This window comes from Petaurus breviceps, unplaced genomic scaffold (genome assembly GCF_028583685.1).
Source record: "Petaurus breviceps papuanus isolate PSGF00001 unplaced genomic scaffold, PetGlider_PUasm1.0 178, whole genome shotgun sequence".
NCBI classification, from domain to species: Eukaryota; Metazoa; Chordata; class Mammalia; order Diprotodontia; family Petauridae; genus Petaurus; species Petaurus breviceps.
Genome location: NW_027185777.1, coordinates 12033553 through 12052508, shown reverse-complemented (window position 1 = coordinate 12052508; position 18956 = coordinate 12033553). Strand labels below are relative to the sequence as shown.

General features: G+C 35.3%; 1 protein-coding gene and 1 long non-coding RNA gene across 3 annotated transcripts in view; one reads left to right on the top strand and one right to left on the bottom strand.

Moving 5' to 3' along the window:
- Positions 1-18956, bottom strand: part of PLXDC2 (plexin domain containing 2) — a 503758-nt gene that overhangs the window by 11552 nt on the left and 473250 nt on the right. For both annotated transcript variants that reach the window (XM_069086276.1, XM_069086277.1), the window contains exon 13: positions 16338-16498. In XM_069086276.1, coding sequence (XP_068942377.1) covers positions 16338-16498 — 161 coding nt within the window. The remainder of the gene's footprint in view (positions 1-16337; positions 16499-18956) is intronic.
- Positions 7184-16329, top strand: LOC138159928 (uncharacterized). Its single transcript, XR_011168006.1, has 3 exons — positions 7184-10422; positions 12183-12271; positions 16057-16329. It is a non-coding gene; the product is annotated as an uncharacterized lncRNA (long non-coding RNA).

Here is an 18956-nt window from a genome sequence, read left to right as displayed (position 1 = left end):
CTAACAGGTATTAGATCCATTTATCAAAGTTTTTCTGATTTCATGGTAGATAAGAAAATAGACATTGAACAAAGCAAGTTCATCTCTATCTAAATAATTTTAATGTGAAAAAGGTTTAATATCACAGATACATTGACATTTACCAACTGTTTAGTTTTGCCAATTACTTGCTGCTGTTGGTGATTAATGACTTTGTAAAGAAGTTTTTATATCAAAAAAGAATGAGTATTAATTTTGTGTCCTGAGCAAATTCTAATTAAAGTAATTATTTTGGACTGATATAATTTTATTTAATGTATATTAAAAATGTTCTGCATTCAAAAACTCATTAGGTCTCTTAAATAGTGCAACATAATTGTTCATATTTCCTATAAGTGGAAATTGAAACTAAAAGAATTACAAATCAACAGGTTAGTACCAGAATTGGAAATTACCATTAATCAATCAATAATTAGTGAAAATTCAGGAGTATAGCATTGCATATCAATTGTCTCCTACTTGAATGGAAAAGGCGAATTTATCCCAATAGTTTACAAATATGTGTTTCACCTTGTCGCCTATATGGGAGAGTTCCATAATTTTCATTTCAGTAGACTAGAAGCCTCTTGACATGAGAGACTTCTGTTTTTGTTTATCTATCTTCCTTTTCTAGCACAGTGCTTTGTAGTAATTAGGCATTTTGTAAATGCTTTTAAAAATAAATTTATTTGAATGGCAAAGTGACAAATTATGGTGTTTTGTGAATAGAAAAAAAGTCTCTTCTCTCAAAAGCCTGATGTGCTTGTATATCTGACCTCCATGGTAGTTCTGAAAAGACTCATTGGTCAAGCTAAAACTTGAATCAAAAAAGAGAAATGACCTTTTATCATTAGATCAAAATTTCTTTGAAAAATAAATGCTTACTGTTTCTGCAACCCAAGTGGGTTGTAAAAATTCACTAGTACATAAGACTTTTAGCATTTAGTTCTAAGGGTACAATGTGTTTTGCTTTATTTTTTTTTAACTTTCCATCCTAGAAACTGTGGCTGTGAGCAGAAACTGGTGAAATTGGGGCGGCTAGGTGGCACAGTGAATAGAGCACCAGCCCTAGAGTCAGGAGGACCTGAGTTCAAATCCAGCCTCAGACACTTAACACAAAAAACTAGCCATATAACCCTGGGCAAGTCACTGAACACCAATCGCCCTGCATTCTCCCTCCAAAAAAAAAAAAAAACAACCAAAACTGGTGAACTGAAAGGAATAAGGAATGAACACTTTAGCCAGCAAATATATTCCTATTTTACAAACTCCTTAATTCTTATCTTTAGAGGATTTTCAAATGATATTAGCTCTGTGGTCATCTCTAAAAATAATTTTAGCTTCTGCAAAGAAAACTTGTTGAAACATAAATCAGCTCAATAAGATTATATATTAAGAGCCTGCTGTTGGTCAGCTGTCTCTGTCATGTCTGACTTTTCATGACACCATTTGGGGGTTTTCTTGGTAAAGATACTGGAGTGATTTTACAATTCCTTTTCTGGCTCATTTAACAGATAAGGGACCTGAGGCAAACAGGGTTAAGGGACTACTCCTGGGTCATCCAGCTAGTAAGTGTCTGAGGCCAGGTTTGAGTTCAGGAAGAGTGTAAAATACACTGCTTTTGTCCCTGAGGAATAAAAGATAGTTTGAATGAATTCAATGTTTCTTTTGTAACTGACAGGAGAGTCAGCATAGAAGTATACAAGTACTCCAGAAACAAAGCAGGGCCGCATTTTATGCTAGTCTCCTTTATTGGAACATATTTTGCCTTGTTCAGGGGAGAAACACTTATCATTATAGTTTCCAATCTGAACCTCTTGTCTCATTTTCCTCATCTGCAAAGTGAAAAGTTTTTACTAGAAGGCCTCTAAGGACTCTTCCAACTTTAATCCCTCCAATTCTCTGAGGTCTTTGCTGATAATATTCAGTAGGCATTTCATAATTGTAAGTCGGATTGTACTTAATTGAAACCAAATTGGAACATAATGCATGATCACAGAAGACAAATAACTTCACAGAGGGCCAGTAGAACTGGGGGAACGACTTGCTTTAAGGGGTAACTTTGAAAGACGAGCAAAGGATCACAAAAGGTGCTTCAATGACAAAACTGACATTTTGTCAACTGTATGGGTCGGTCATTTCTATAAGTATGGGCAACTGAATTTGAAATCATTCACATTAAAATACATGACTATATGAAGTAATTCTTTTAGCATCGTCTTTGTACTGTAACTCACTCTACACAACGCAGTATAAAATCTCTCTGTAAATTAATTAATTGGCCTGAGGCCTTCAGAGATTGAGTGATTTGGTTTTCACAGTTTGTAAATGTCAAGGAGATGGGAGATAGGGAGTGTGGATCTGTGTGTTCCTGGGTATTGGGTAATGGTGTCAAATTCAAAAAGAAACAGATGGGGCATTAAAATGTACATAAGGATACCGGTGGGCCATATATTGACTTAGAAAACTAATACTTATGCATTTTTCCATCCATCCATCTATCCAAATACTTGGATATATTAAAATCAGATAGGAACTACATTTTAATCTTGTGTGGGCCTCACATGGCCTGTGGACCATGTGGTTTGACACATCCGGCATGGGAAAAGCTTGCATGAGAACTTTCTCTACCACTGAAGGTCAAACAGCACTTTCTCCACAATTTATAGTTTTAAAGAACTGCTGAAATACTATGAGGCTTCATGACTTGCCCAGCTACCCAGAATGTGTCTGAGGCAAAATTTAAACCCTGGTCTTCCTGACTCCAAACAAAGGAGTTAAACTACACTATGCTGTCTGTACTCTGTACAAGCAATTTTTGAATCGCTGCCAATTTGTTACAAAACCTGAAAAATGCTTCATAACTGTTTTTTCCTTTTTAAAATCTCTCTGTCCTACATATACCACACGCTCCTCCTCCATTGCTGATTATAAGCCCTGGAAATGATGAGCAAGTATAAAGAACTTTTTTTGCAAAAAAATCTGCTTTTTGCTCAAAGCTTCAGGGGAATGTGTGATCTATATAAACATATCTCTAGATACGCCTACATGGAGGTATGTAGCATATGTGCGTGTATATACATACATGTACACATATACACACAGAGAAATCTGTGTTAATGCATATACACATTCTATATTTTATTTCTCCAAGTGGCTGCTCTTACTTTTCTGTACTATACCAATTTTTTTATATTTAGATTACCCTGATGTGTCAAGGGGGAAATATGTGAATTATTTGTTACTTGAATCATTTTTCTGTTCCTATCCTGCAGTTGCTCTTCCCTGAACAGAATAGTTTCCTTTTATTCATTATAAATCAAATTAATGGGGCATTCAGTGAAACTATTAGAATGACTGAAATCCTTGTTTCTCAAAGAAAAGTATGTAATGGTGCCACCGTGCCATGACCAGTCGCACACATCAGTGGGAGGGAGCTTTGGCAGAAGGTAATGGGAGGCTTAGAGAAGCCCTTAGCTCAAATCCTGCCCCTTCATCACTTTACTGGTGTCTTGAGTCCTTGATAAAGCTACTTATAGCTTATAGGAGTATCCATTTCCTTATCTGCAAATTGAGCAAAATGATGTCTGCAACTTGCTATTTTCACAGGGTTTTCGTAAAGAAAGTACTATTTGTGTGTATATAATAACTATGTGCATGCATCTGTGAATTTCTATACATAGATATGTACACCCATGTGCAGAGCATATTCTAAAAGTCCTGGGGCAGATTTAATCTACTATTGTTCAGTTTCTTCAATTGTGTCCAATTCTCCATGACCCCATTTGGGGTTTTCTTGGCAAAGATTCTGGAGTGGTTCACCATTTCCTTCTCCAGCTCATTTTACAAATGAGGAAACCGAGGCAAACAGGGTGAAGTGATTTGCCTAGGATCACATACCTAGTAAGTGTCTGAGGACAGATTTGAACTCAGGAAGATGAATCTTCCTGACTCCAGGTCCAGTACTCTACCACAGTGCCACCTAACTCCCCATTAATCTATTAAAGAACTATTATTAATATTGCTATTCACACTGGTCACTTGGATCAAATGAAATAATGCAGTTAAAACATTTTGAAGTAATAAAGGGCTCATAATAAATTTGGCAGGCACAGTGCTCTATCATATCTAAAACTGTTAATATATATTAAGCTTTTCAACTTGGCTTCCAAAGTAGCATTCCCTATCAGCCTGGGATCCTAATTGGTGAGAGAATTCACAAAAAACCTCTCTGACCTCAGTCTTATAGTAATCTAGTCAATACTACCATTCCTGGAAAGGATAGGCCACCTGAGAGCCTTCCAAGAGAAGAACACTCCTCCAAGGCTACAACTCTTCTATGTATTTCATCTTCCCCTATTAGAATGTAAGTTCCGTGAAGGCAGGAAATATTTGATTTCTGTATTTGTATTCTAGGGCACAATAAAATGCCTTATATATGCTCATTTGTTCATTTATAGATAACACAGGCAGTGTCACTGACATTTTACAAATTAGGAATCTGAGACTGACCAAGAGTAAATGGTTTGCCCAGGATCACATAGCTCCTAAATGGCAGAGCTTGGATGTTAATTATAAGTATTATTAATATCTGCTTTGACATATAATCTGTAGCCTCTTTCATCATTTACCTTCTAGACTTAGGTACATATTTGGGGTGATTAGCTGATTGGCATTTTTATTCCTAACAGTTTTATAGGCTTGGACCAGACCTGTGATTATACTGCTTTAGGACAATCTCTCTACCATGGCAGATCAGTACCTACCCTTGCAACTTACAGTCTTGAAAACTTGCCTTGGGCACTGAGGGGTTAACTGATTTGTCCTGGTCTTTCATTTAGTCTATGCCAAAAGCAAGCCTCGAACCCCATCAGCTTCTTATCTCTGAGACTGGTTTATTATCCACTATATCAACATTAAGGCTCTATTCCTTAGAGAAGCTGAAAGTAAAGGTCTGAAGGATTTGTAGTGTTATATAACATTTGTAATTTACAAAAATCTTCACATATTTATTTTCTGATTTCTCCAATTGTTTTAAGCTACTTCAGGACAGAGGTGTCATTAATTACTTTCTATCCCCTATGACATCTAATATATATAGTTTCTTAAACATTATCAGTACTACTCTAAAACTAATAGATGTTCCTTTAGGCACACTGATAAGACATCAGCTTTCTTTGGTCTTAGGACTCATCTTGGATCTTGTACTGATATGGAAAATTGTCTGTCACCTCCTCAATCAGAGTACAAACTTTGGCTCAGTTTCTGCAAAAGGAATTGTAATCTGCTTATCTGGCTAGCAAATGTGGGTATCCAGCACCTCTTACAATAATAATGTCACTTTTAAAGGAGGTTTGTAGCCTCTCTGTAAATGAGCCGATTCACTATTGCATAGTGATGTGGTTAAAAGGATAAGGGAAGGCTGCTGTGAGTTGTGAATATTCCAGTAAATGTCTAGTGTGAGCTGGAGCTGCCTGGAAATGCAATCAAACTGGCTGAATTCCTCATGGTGGGGGGGGGTCCTTGTAAAATGTTACTGAGTCCACCAATAGTTGTGAATTAAGGCAAAGAAAAGCTTTTGAAGCTAGAAAGCAACTAACTCTTTCAACTGCTCTGACCTTTGGAAAATGAAATGTGTATGTGTGTAGGGCTATTTACTGTCACCATGGCAGGGTGTTTTCTCTAATATATAATTATAGAACAATTAAAAATATAAAATCAAGTGACCTGGGTCTCTCCCAGTTCCAAAAAGTGATTGGATTTCAACTGAGGGATAGAGATGAAGGCAGAACAGGTTCACAGATAGCCACAGATCTGAAACTGATTCCCTAATCTAAGGGCATTTCATTTATTTCATTTCTCAACAGTCTGTCTCTCTCTCTCTCTCTCTTTCTCTCTCTCCCTCCCTCTTTCCCTCCCTCTCTCTTTCTCTCTCACACACACAAAAACAAACATACACTCACATTTTTGGTTATTAGTTTATAAAGGGTACAACATTCAAGTCAAAACAGGAGCCTCTCTCCATCCTTCCCTTAAGATAATTCAATTACAGCAAATGGGCATTTAAAAATTATTATAATCACTTGATATATTAATTTTGGCCACACATGTCCTTTGTCATACTGACCAAGTTTTTAAAATTGCTAGGAAAAGCGATGATCTGTGAAGAGAGAAGGGAGGGAGTGAGAGAGTGCTGTATTTGTAAGACAATGATGCAGAAGATTGATTTCTCAAGCTCTAAGCAGATGCACTCATCACCATCATCTCTACAAACAGCCTTTAATTGGCTAGTATCAGCCTTTAATCATTTCTTTTTCCAGGCTCTTCAAAAGTGAACAGTACATTGCTGTCTTTTACAAAGATTCATGTAATTTCTATGAGAGCTGGGTGATAGTATCATAAATTTCTTCTGTGATATGAAAGCGCTGATGGCCATTACAAGTGGCATTATGTAAGCCATCATCACTCCACAAGTACTCTTACAGCTGATATCCCAGGAAATGACTTTTACAAGAGTAGCATCACAAAAGTGGTCAGTGGTATTTAGCACTATTGGTCTGATGGCTCCCATTTACTTCCTGTGAAAAAAGCTCTTTTCACTGTGTGGTCAACTCTATGATATTCTGAGCCTGCTTATCTGGTTAAGGGGTTACTTAGAGCTCTTGCTTTCCCCTGCTTTTTAGCCTTTTCTTCTCATTGTCTTTACCTCAGAGAGTAACCTAGAAGAAGAAAACAGCTGAAGCTTTCCAGTCATTTCTGCATCCCATAAAACCTGTTGTGAAAATACTGTTTTTATGCTGTGTGACTTTTGTTTATGATGGTGCCTATCCCTGTTCTCATTAGCACAGAGAAAAATATACTATGGAGAAAGAGAGATTTTGATGCATTCTGAAAAAGGAAAATAATCTGCAAATATTCTTTAAACTCTCTAGTTTAGAAGAGTCTACAATTCTGCTTATTTGGCCATTTAATAATCCTTAAGGCAGACCTTACATTATTTTCAGTCTTGGGGGACCTATGATCTCATCGGTCTTCATACCTTTCATACTAATGCAGTGCTTTAGTACAAGGTTTCATGAGCAGTGTTGGCACCTGGTGGCCAACCTTGTGATGATAAACCTCTCAAATCCTCCAAAACTACATCTCAGGTAGCAGAGTCATATTCCATATCTGTAGACTCAACCTTCCTGATTCAGAAAGACCTAGGTTCGAGTTATGCCTGAGGCATTTAATAGCTGTGTAACTGTAGTCAATTTCCTTAAGCCTGTGCTTCAGTTCCTCATCTGGAAAAATGAGGGCATTATACTTAATAGCCTTTGTAGGCCCTTTGGAATCTGAATCTATGAATCTATGATCCTATGACCTTGCAGGGCTTGTGTTCCACCTGATATTGGTAACATTCAAGAACTCACTTTCATATTCCTTCTCTGACGCCATATTTGAATAGTCTTTGTAGAGAGTTTCCTCATATTAATGTAAATGCTTCTCCCCCTGAAATCTGAATTTATTACTTGTTGTTTGATCAAATGGAGATAGAGATAAGTCAGCCAATCACATATATTAATTATTTCTATCTAAGGCATGATGATAATTTAAACTTTATTACATTTGGCTACCCACTTCATCTTGGAGACATTAAATCTTTTGACTTTAAGATATAACACAAAATAATATGCAGAAAATGACTAGCATGAATGAATTCTGCTAACCAGTTCAATGATAGCCATAATTAAACAGCATTTTATCCCAAGATGTCATAGCTTAGTTTCCAATTTTTTTTGGAGACATTCTGTCTGTACATAGCTGTTTGCATGTCCTCTTCCCCCATTAAAGTGGGAGCTCCTTGAGGGCAGTAATGGCTTTTGACTTTCTTTGGATCCCCAGCAAAGCAATAAATGACTTGACTGGGTTATTGCTATTTTCTATAAATACTTTTTATCTCTTTCCATTTTATTTCAATCTCATTCTCTTAGCAGTGATGTGAAATCTATGCTTAATGCTATCACCATCTATATGTCTCTGGTCTAAGCTTTCACTTGATTTATCTCTGACCAATGTTCTAAATATTTTCTAGTTTTTTTTTTATTGGATTCATTTGTTTCTCTCATTTCCCTGAACAGAGAGAACCTGTTTCAATGTTTATTTTTTAAAAATAAAAACCAAATAAACAGCGTGGTTTCCTGGGTCAAAAGGCAATCCAACACTTCCTTTATTTTTCATTATTGTTATAAACTTACCATGTGGCTTTATATCCACTAGATGGTGACTATTTCCTATACTAGTAGCTTCCTTTTGCAATTTAAAGAGTTCTTTCCCCTTATTTTATTGGCAAAATAACATCATGGTTAGTATAAAACCTTAGTCACTCAGCCATTTAATTTGAATGCAAATCTGTGTAGAAATATTTTGGTAGCAGACCCAACCTTTCATGGGGAAGACAAAAAGTGGATGTGATTGTTGTGCAGGGACCAACTCAGAACCCACAGAAACAAAAGGCCATTTCTGCTCAAGAAGGAAGGTGAATGTACTTCTTTTTCTTTTGACCCCAGAGGGAAGGATGATTGTGAGACAATGCTATTTAGTGAGTAGAGAAATGTGGGGAGAAGAATAGACTGGCTGTTTCTTTCCTCTTAGTTCCTTCAGGTCATGACTGATATTTTCCCCTCCTGAGACTAATGGAAGGAAACAAGTGCTTTCTGTATCTTGGAGATGACTCAGCTATATCTCTGTCCAGTGCACAGATGTTTCCACATGTAAGAGACTGTGCTTGCCTGATTAGAGAAGGGGAGGAAGAAAAGGCACTTTTTCTCTTAGCCCTCACTATAGTGGAAAGTGCACTAATGATTAAGGATTCAGGTGAAATTGGAAATAGAGAAAAAAATTAGTTTAGTTAAATTAGTTCAGATTTTAAGATAAGCTGGTTTAATGAGTAATTCTCAATCTCTGGGCTGCTTTTGAAAAAAAACAGTGGGTTGTTAGTAGCAGAGCTGAAAACATAGTGTGCCAACTGCTTTAATAGTACTCTTAGAAAAATTATCTTTAGGAAGGGAACATTCTAGGTATGTTCTATGCTTGTTTCAATATGCTGGTTAGGGAAATGATTACTTGGCTAATTGAGATAAATATAAAAGCAAATTGAGCCTACACATATTTATTTGTACTGTATTATGTGCGAAAAGCTGTCATGGGGTTACAATGAAAAAAACATTACAGGCACGAGGAACAGTCTATGACAATTTAAAAAGAAGGGCAGCTAGGTGACACAGTAGACAGAGCAGCAGCCCTGGATTTAGGAGGACCTGAGTTCAAATGTGGCTTCTAATACTTGCAAGTCCCTTCACCCTTATTGCCTTGCCCAACAAAAAAATAAACAAATAAAGAAGAAATAATACCTATTCTTTAGATTTCGTCTAGTGTAAATGGCACTGATATTACAAGGAAGTATAAAAATTTCAAGCTAGAAGGCACCTGGATTCTTTTCTTTTTATAAATGATTAAACTGGAGCCCCTCGAAATGAACTGATTGGACTAGGGTCATAGAGGTAGGTGACAGAGCCCTGTTTTGACCTCATATCCACTTAACCACAAATCGCAAATTTGCTACAGCTTCATTATTGACATCAAAAGACTCATGTTCCTGGCCTGACACAATTCACTAGCTGTGTGATTTTAGACAAGGGTTATTTTTTTTCTTTCCCCACTTCTCTTGACCTTTGTTTCCTTCTCTGTAAAATGAGTTGTGTTGGACTAGATCTGGGGGTGCCAAACTTAAAACCTGCAAAATTCCAGAATGTATTCCTAACCAAATCACAACAAAACTGGAAAACATTTAGCAAAACTAAATATGTATATATGAGCATATATAAATACATATCTATATAGAGAGGGATATCTACATATATTTCTGTCTCTCATTTCTCTGTATCCTAGATAATGTTAGTTGTGATTTTCTAAGTCAGTATGTATACAGAAGGGACCCATGTCTATTTGTTTTTTATCCCACAGATCTAGATGACCTCCCAGATTACTTCAAATTTGAACAAACTCTGATTTCTGGTCATTGTTACTTTGGAATTTTAAATTCCCTCATTAGAAAGATTTGCTTATGGACTTTATGGTTTCTGATATCTGTCAGTACCCATAGAGATACATTTGGAGGAGCTTATCAGCAGAAGAATGACTGCCAGCTGCCAAATTTTCTTGGTCCAATAACTCACAAATCACTCATTGTCGGTGGCATGACTTACGTGGCAAAGGGAAGCATTCCTACATGTGAAGTTTGGAGGATGTAATACTTGCCTAATAAATTACATTTTTTTTTCTGACAGGTTTACTACAGCTACTTGTACAGAATTGTATGGCCATGCTGGGGCCTATGAAGTTACAGTGATTCAAAAGGAAGAGGTAAGGGATTTCAGAGACTACCCAAGAATCGTATTGCCATATAGTTGGTTAAAATGTGAATTTTGATTTGGAATGGATATCACCCTACTCAAATGAAAAGATAAAGATCTGCTGTAAGGTGAGTGGGATAAGTAGGTTTGAACTTCTTTACTATCACTTCAAAGAGCTGGGAAAAATGCCTCAATGTACTCAGATGATCCATGCCTACCATTCTCCAAAATGTTCAACGTTAACTAAAATTGTATCTATGATATTTAGCAGATCTCCATTGTGAAGGCAACATCATAAAGCAAATAGATGAGTAGATTTGGTGTCAGGAAAACCTGGTTTTAAAATCATCCTGAGCCACTTACAAACTGTGAGAGGCTGTGAGCAAGTCAATTAGCTTTTGTCTTGGCTTCAGTTCCCTCATCTGTAAGATAGTGATAATTGAAGCATATTCATTACAAGATTGTTGTAAACTTCAAATGAGATTAAAGGGTATAGGTAAAGCATTTTACAAATCATAAAGCATGTTGGTAGTATGTTAAAATTGTTAAATAGCTGTTGTGGGACAAATTGGGACACTGTCTCAATCTACTATGCAAGGCATGTGGATCATTGATTCTCATGTAAGCACCTAATTCATAATATATCTATGCAATGGTTACTATTGTTCAAAACAAAACTTTTTACCTATGCCCTGAATTCACTCTCTAGTCAGTCATGTTCAGTGCCATGAAGAATCAGTTTTGCCCAGACAAAACCTAGATCCTGACTTTATTATATTTATACTAACTAGATAAACTATATTAAAATTGTCATCAGTCAATATTTTTGAGGATCATTAATCCTGACAACATGAATCTGTTAAAATTAGTCCTCCAAAAATAAATGCTGTTTTAATAAAGCAACAACTATATGATGGCCACCATGGAACTTAGCTGCAGAGTCACAACTTTTCAAATATACCTGGTATTAGACTATCCAAAGTAGAGATCACATGTTTAAAATTGCAATACTCAAGCTGGCATAAAGCATTTTGCTGGGAGTATTAATAATTAAATTAAATAATTCATTTATTTTTCCCCTTTTGAACCTCAAAACTATCTCCCCCAATCCATACAGCCCTCAGTTCTGAATCATTTAAAAATAATATTCCTAATAATTATTTCCAGTAAATGGGAGAAAAAAATCATTTAATTAGCAAAATTGTTTTGATGATGGTCATTTAAATTAAAATTGTCTTTCCATAACAATACTGTTACTTCAGAGGTATAGATATATATTATATACATATATATATACAAACACAGATATATATCTAGATCTAGATTGTATCTATTTGAAGATTGATAAACAGTTACATTCACTGAAATGCCTCAGCCAACCAGAGAGGCCCCAGTAAGACAATATTGGAAATAGTTCTTGTATGCGCTGCCAAAAATCTCATTTCAGTCCATTTCCCTATGTTGCTGTTTGTATTTCTTCTACAAAGCTGTCATCTAATAATGCACCTCAAGGGAATGACACTGACCACTCCTCATTATAGTTCTGTTGATCTATTTACTCCCTTGTAGTAATTTATCAACACTGATTCCTCCTTTGCTTCCCTTAAGAAATAAAAAATAATCAGGGTTCATTTTCCCCCTGCACTTTCAAAAAGAATGACATGGCTTTTAAAGTAAGGAAAAGAAGAGTGATTCTTAGCTACTGTTAACTTACCCTTCTACGTTTATTGTAAAAGTAACATATACCTCTCCTTTTTTTCTCCATAAAAGAAGAGTCAATCTAACAACTGAAAAAAGTGAGACTAATCTCTCATCATCATTCATTCCCCCCAACCTCCAAACTCAACAGCTGCATTAAGGTAAGTGGTTCTCCCTCTGGGTGCCCTTTGTCTCCAGCCACTAGGAAAACTCAAGGATCACAATTGCCACAGGCTCATTATTCATCATTCCTAGTTAGTCACAGTTGTATTTTTTCCAATTAGGGAGACGAAATACCTTCATATATATGACAAACTGGTCAAACAAAAGTCTATTTTAATGACACAAAATGATAGACACCACCTGTAGCGACTGACACATTAAGGTCTTGTGAATAAGCATTAGAACTTTTAGCTGTGAGGACCAGAGAAGAATAATATCATCAAGCTTCCTGTAAAAGCCAGGATGCACATTTTAAGAAATTCAGAACTACTTCTGTTCCTTTTAAAGGATATATTGTGGAAAAGAAACTGAGGCCACTAAGTGACATTTGAACCCAGGTCCTCTATTTTCCAGAGCAAGTGCTTTTTCATTAAACTTTTCAATTGAAGGAACTAAGATTTTTTTTCTATCAAGGATGACATGCTGAATTTTATTTAATGTGTGCACAGTTTGTGAAGAAATAACTAAGAATAACTCTTTTACCTTTACCTGAAGAATAAATCCAAGCTAGTTCTTAAAATTCATTGCAAACTTGTTATCCAGATCTTAGAAACATTTTTCCCTGTCTCAGAGAATATTCCCTTTTTTTTTTACACCCCAAGAGATGACCTTGGGTAAGTCACTAAACTTCACTGGGCCTTAGCTTCATCATCTGTAAGTGAAGGAGTTAGAGTGGAAGGCCTCTGAAGTCCTTTCCACTCTAGTTCTATGGCACTAAGCTGACTATATGTCGTCATTCAGCCTCTAATGTAAATGCTGAAACAGGAACAAGCATTTTCCAAAACACTGCCCATGCTCTCCTCTTTGGCACTGAGTTTGGGTCCTCCTTTGCTGAAATGCCTGTCCCTATCCCTAGTGCCTTGGATCCCTCCCTTTCCCTAATCTTGAAAAATCCTGAAAGATTTTGTCCCTATACATGTTTTATCATTTTATTCTTGTTCCTTCCTCTCTGCCTTATGAGTTGAATATATGTATTCCCTCCAATGATTTTTCCCTTGTACGTATTTCCAAAAAAAAAAAAAGAAAAATCTGGAATGCATATGCTCTAATGTTATAGTTTTTTATTACATTTTCTCACCATTCATTATCTGTTTAATCCTCTGTATTCTATTTTCCCCTACTAACTCCCCCCCCCCACCCAGTCACCATTGATGATGGCCTTGTATCTTGACTTCTTAGAAACATTGAAACTTTTGCCCATCCCTTCCTTCTCAAAATCCCTTTGGAGTAGGAAATTGCTAGCCTGACTCTCCCATTTTTCTGACTGATCCTATTTTGACTCTATCACTGGCTTCCCACCTTTGGGGTCAGCTCTGCCCTTATCCTCATAAGCTCCATTTTCCTTATGTCTTTTCCCCACTGATATATTATTGATTCAATGCTGCCTTACTGTCTTTACCTAGAGCAGAAGAGAGAGAAAAAATAAAACATGGATACCTTCATCACCATGACAGAACGCTCCCTGGATTGTGTTGTATGCCTAAATATTTTATGCATATAGGAGTTAAAATATTACTATAAGAATTTTAGGGCCTATACATTTCCTTGGATTATATACATTTTTCTACAAACTAATGGTTTAAAAAAATAATAATCATAATACTATAGGAAAACCACAATACTCTTATGAAAGTCAAGAAGCACTTTCTTATATATAACTATATTCCTTCAATTCCTTGTTTGTTCTTTTGAGGAAAAGCAGAATAATCATGAGTATTTTTTCAACTTAATAGACAGTTTCTACAATAAGCAACCATAACTCATGCAACCTTTTTTTCACATGTTCATTTTTCTACATTAATGATTTTTCTTCTTCTTAGCCAAAAACATTCTCATTTTTCCACATCTTTTCTAAAATAAAGGACCCAACCTGGACAGGACACTCAACTAGGTTTATGTATATGTTCAAATCTAACTAGCAACAGTGAAGGGCTATGCTTGATGTTGGTTTACATTGGGGATTTGTACCAGAGATCATCACCAACAAAATTGTAATTATTTACCTCATGATCAGATGAACCATCTTCATTCCAGTGAGAAAATTTTTGAGGGGAAATTTTAGTGAGAGAATAACTGTTAATGTCACTGACGTGACTAACCAAAAGGATTAGACCCTAAAGTAACTGCATGACCATTAGAAAGTCAAAAGCTCCTGGAGAATCTTCATCCTTGGGGGTTGTAAGTGGGAGAATAGACAACAATTGCTTTTATCACAGTTGTGATTACAACAGGGCTGACTGTTGGTAAATCATATTCTTTACAATAAATGGGACCCTTAGTTTTACGAAATGTCAATTCTAACCATTAACACAAAAGCCCTTATTCTAATAAGAGGAAAAAAGGACATAAATGTTTTTTGCCCTAATTTGTCTCAGCAGCCCTATGCCCTATCTTTGGTATGGACTTTTCTAATATCCTTGCAATGCTAGATCAAACCTTTGAAAAGCCAAAGATAGATAATAGTTGCACTTGGTTAATGTGAGCTATATCCCTTGTTTCATAATGTTAGGAAGCAGCCAGTGTGGTATCAGAAAGAGCTGGGCCACATAAAGGGTTATAGGACCAACAGCAGCAATATGTCTAACTGATCTCTGAATCTTTGCAACTTTTTATATGTCAGCACTTTACAGAATACGTAAACGACCTTAGTAAACATGCAAGTTTTCTAGAAAGTCATACCCATGAAAATGAAGCACATTAACAAAAATGAATAACAGCTTGCCAAGCCAATTTCCCAATTACCATCACATTTTCTGAGAACACTATTTATGGAAAATACCTAACTGGGAGTTCTATGAGATTTGGGGAATATTTCTTTTGGTCCTTATGAAATGCTTTTCCCACCATCATGCGCACAATTGGCAGAACAAAGTAATTTTCTAATGGCTGGCACGTTATTGTATTTTAAAGTTATGATTTTTATGACAACAAAACAAAGCCTGTTTCTAATGCAACAAAGGATTTAAAGGGACCATGCAGTGCTTTTTAGTCCAATCTCCTAAGAAGAAATTCCAAACATGAAAATGTCTTATGATTTTAAATACTTTTGGATAAAATTGTTTATTTGCTATGTTAAATGTATTTTTACTTATGCATTATTATGCCTAGTGTTAGGCACACAGTAGCCTCTTAAAATACTTTATGATATGAAAGACTTCCATACCATTCAGATGATCTGAAGACATCACTGGATTGGTTATAGGATGATGAATTTTTTAGTTAAATGAACTCAAAGTCATAGAATTATAATAGAGATTTGTCTCAATGTAGGAAGTTCCCATGCTAAGGAAAATAGAGATTCTTGAAAGCATGGAAGAATGATATATTCCAAATGAATAGTAATGACAGTAAAGTACTGATGAAATGTTTGTTGACATAGTCTTCATATGCATATATATTTATTTCATCTACCATCTGTCTAATCTATCTATACAGAGATACTCTACATAAAAATAACTAACATGTTCAGAAATATGCCACAAATGATACAGAGACAGTTAATACATATAACCTTGTTTATATATTATCTATCTGCAATTGGCCTATCTAGATCACATTCTTTAAAGGAAAGGATGATGTTTTTCTGCCTCATTATACCTCCTCTACTCTCCCTAAACAGCACATAATAATTGTTTTTCATGTAAAAAGCAAAAAAAACCCCATATATATTGATGAATTGATCTTTCCTATCATGCTGAAGTTTTTATTCATTTCCACCTTGTAGATGGAGAAAAGCTGGTTACCATGCATTCTACAAGAGGGAAGACAAATATGCTTCCAATTTTCCTTAGATCTAAAAAGGTAGAGGTAGTTTGAGTCCATAAAAACTTCCCAAGATAAAGGGAAATGAGTTTGGGGAATGAAGGCAGCTTATCAACCATTTGTTATGAATTTTGAATATTCTTACATGTAACATGTCTGCTCAATAGTATAAGAATATGTGGTAAGATCACACAATGGGACTAAATCAAAGAATGAATATTATACTCATGGACCTCTACTCACCTCAATGAAGAATATGCTGGCTGCTGATGTTGGATGGTTGTACATGTAGACTGTCACAAGGATGGCTGTTGCTACAATGAGGATGAGGATGAGGATTCCAACGATTAGACCAGCGTGGAGAGTTCCGTCTTTTTTCTCTGCGGCGCTGTCATCAGTAGAGGCTACAAGAACAGTGGACTTATTAGTAGGATGCTTTCAGCCTTCCTAAGTTGGTGTTTCATTTGAAGAATTAAAAAAGATGTGAACAGTAACATTGAATTTTCCTTCTTCTAAACATTGCCCACGAAATCTTTTCAGTGGTACTAATTCTAGAATAAGATCAGATCTTCTTTATTTAGGCAACTGAACATTCTTGCTGTTGAAGAGAAGATGTTTCCTGGTGTTTTCTATTTTTAATTCAATAAACAAAATTAATCTATTGTAAATGTAATTTGCATCATCTGAATTTCTTAAAGTTTACAATTTTTATTTCTCCTTGAAATTATCAGAATTGTTTTGCAGAAAAATTGTTGAATAAATACATGTCAAAAGCCTGAATGGAATCGTTCTTTGAAAGCATAACATTTGGATGCTAAATGACTCACAAAAAGTTATACTAGAGTTTTAAAAAGTCCATAAATCCTATGAAAATATTCCATTGTGCTTTCACTGAGATGCTTTCTTAACACACTTTCAGAAAGTGCAACACTAAGATATCTGATAATTGTTAAGTCAAAGATCAATCAATCAAAGGAAACCTAGAAATTACTAAAGCACTATGAAAATAGACTACTAAATTATGGAGGAGTAGCGGTCACTGCACCTCTTCATGGAGAGTCAGTATTTTGGCTTTTGATATAATTATTAAAAATACATAGAGAGCTTCCAGGCTCAAACCAAACTCACCTATTTTTGCCTATCCATAAATGGTAGAAGAAGAAAGGAAAGAGAGATGTTTGAGAGACTTTGCAGCAAAACATTCAGGCAACTGCACATCAGCACATGGCCCATCAAATACAAAAGATGTTCCTCAGGGTGTGTTTGATGATTTTTAATTATCAGGTACTTAAAAGTAAATTTCAATCTTCTCAAAATATTTCTTTCCATCAAAATTAAATACACAGTATCATGTAATCATCTCTCCCCAGGTAAAAACTCTTCAATGGTTCTGCCTACAGAGAATTAACTTTGCATATCAATTTTTCCAGTATAAGCTAATCTGATTCTATCCTCTTTATCAGACATCATCTTCAATTCTTCCCCCAAAGGTATCCTGTGGTTCAATTATGGTGGGTTCCAGATTCTCCTACAAGCACACCACCCTCACTTCCTCAATCCATCATACTAGGCCCTGGAATGTCATGTTCCTTGTTGGGAATTCAAATCCTCTTGAACCTTTTAGATCCATTTTCTGCCCCATATTCTTCATGAATTACTGTGATGTGATCTTTTTTTTTGTTTTTATGACCATCTAGAATTCCTGGTTTCCCTTACTCTACATATTATAGTTTTGATTATATAAAATTTAATAGTGATTAGAAGCTTTATATAAAAAAGTTAGCTGATGATAGCGGAAAAAGAAATGGACTTGGTGTCAGCAGATCTTTGTAAACACAGTTTAAAAAAAAACAACATAAATTGTTAATGATCACTTGAAAAATACTCAACCTAAATAATGAAGAGATGCAAATCAAAACCATGTTGACCTGCTGTTTTACAACTACCAAATTGGCAAAAATAATTAGTATTGGTAGGGTTGTGGAGAAACACGTAGAAAAAGTCACTGTGGAGAGAACTGTAAACTTATAGGAAATTTCTGGAGTGCAATATACCAGCACACTGAAAAAGTTACTAAGGTAGTCATAATCATATCCTTTTACCTCCCTCTCAGTTCAATTTCATTGAGCTCAATATAATCTGAAAATATTATTGAAAAGTAATAGCTTCCCATTCAAAGATTTTTATAGCAGGATCACATGAAATTGCAAAAAAGAGTAGTGAATTCTTTAAATCAATCACAGTGCATTGACAGAATACTCTAATATTGTTTAAATAAAGTCTGAGAAATATAAATATATCCAAGAAGAGATTTAGGAAATCATGCAAAGCATAAAAATTAGAACAGAGCACATGCCAATTATAACTACATGATACTGTATGGCCAAAAAATCCTGAGAGACTTAGAGGGCATGAAAAGTTATACTTCAACTATTGAAATTTTTGTAAAAATAAATCAGTGTTAAATATATTTAATTTATACATATTATAAATATATAAATTTAATTTAATAAATATAATTTAATTTTAGTATGTAAATTTAATATTTAATTGATGTTCAATACTATATTTTAAATAAATCATTCAGTAATAATAAAAAGGATGACCTTGCAACCACCACTCACTGGCTCTGGAACCCTGTACAAGTCACTTAAACTCTCTGTATCTATGTTTGTGTGTGTGTGTGTATACATCTATCATCTATCTATCTATCTATCTATCTATCTATCTATCTATCTATCTATCTATCCCTATCATAAACAATGTAAAATTGTGAGTTATTTGTTTTTATTATTAAGAACCCCAGTCAGTTGAATGAATATATCATTAAAAGTAGAAGAGAATGATGAACCCACTCATTTT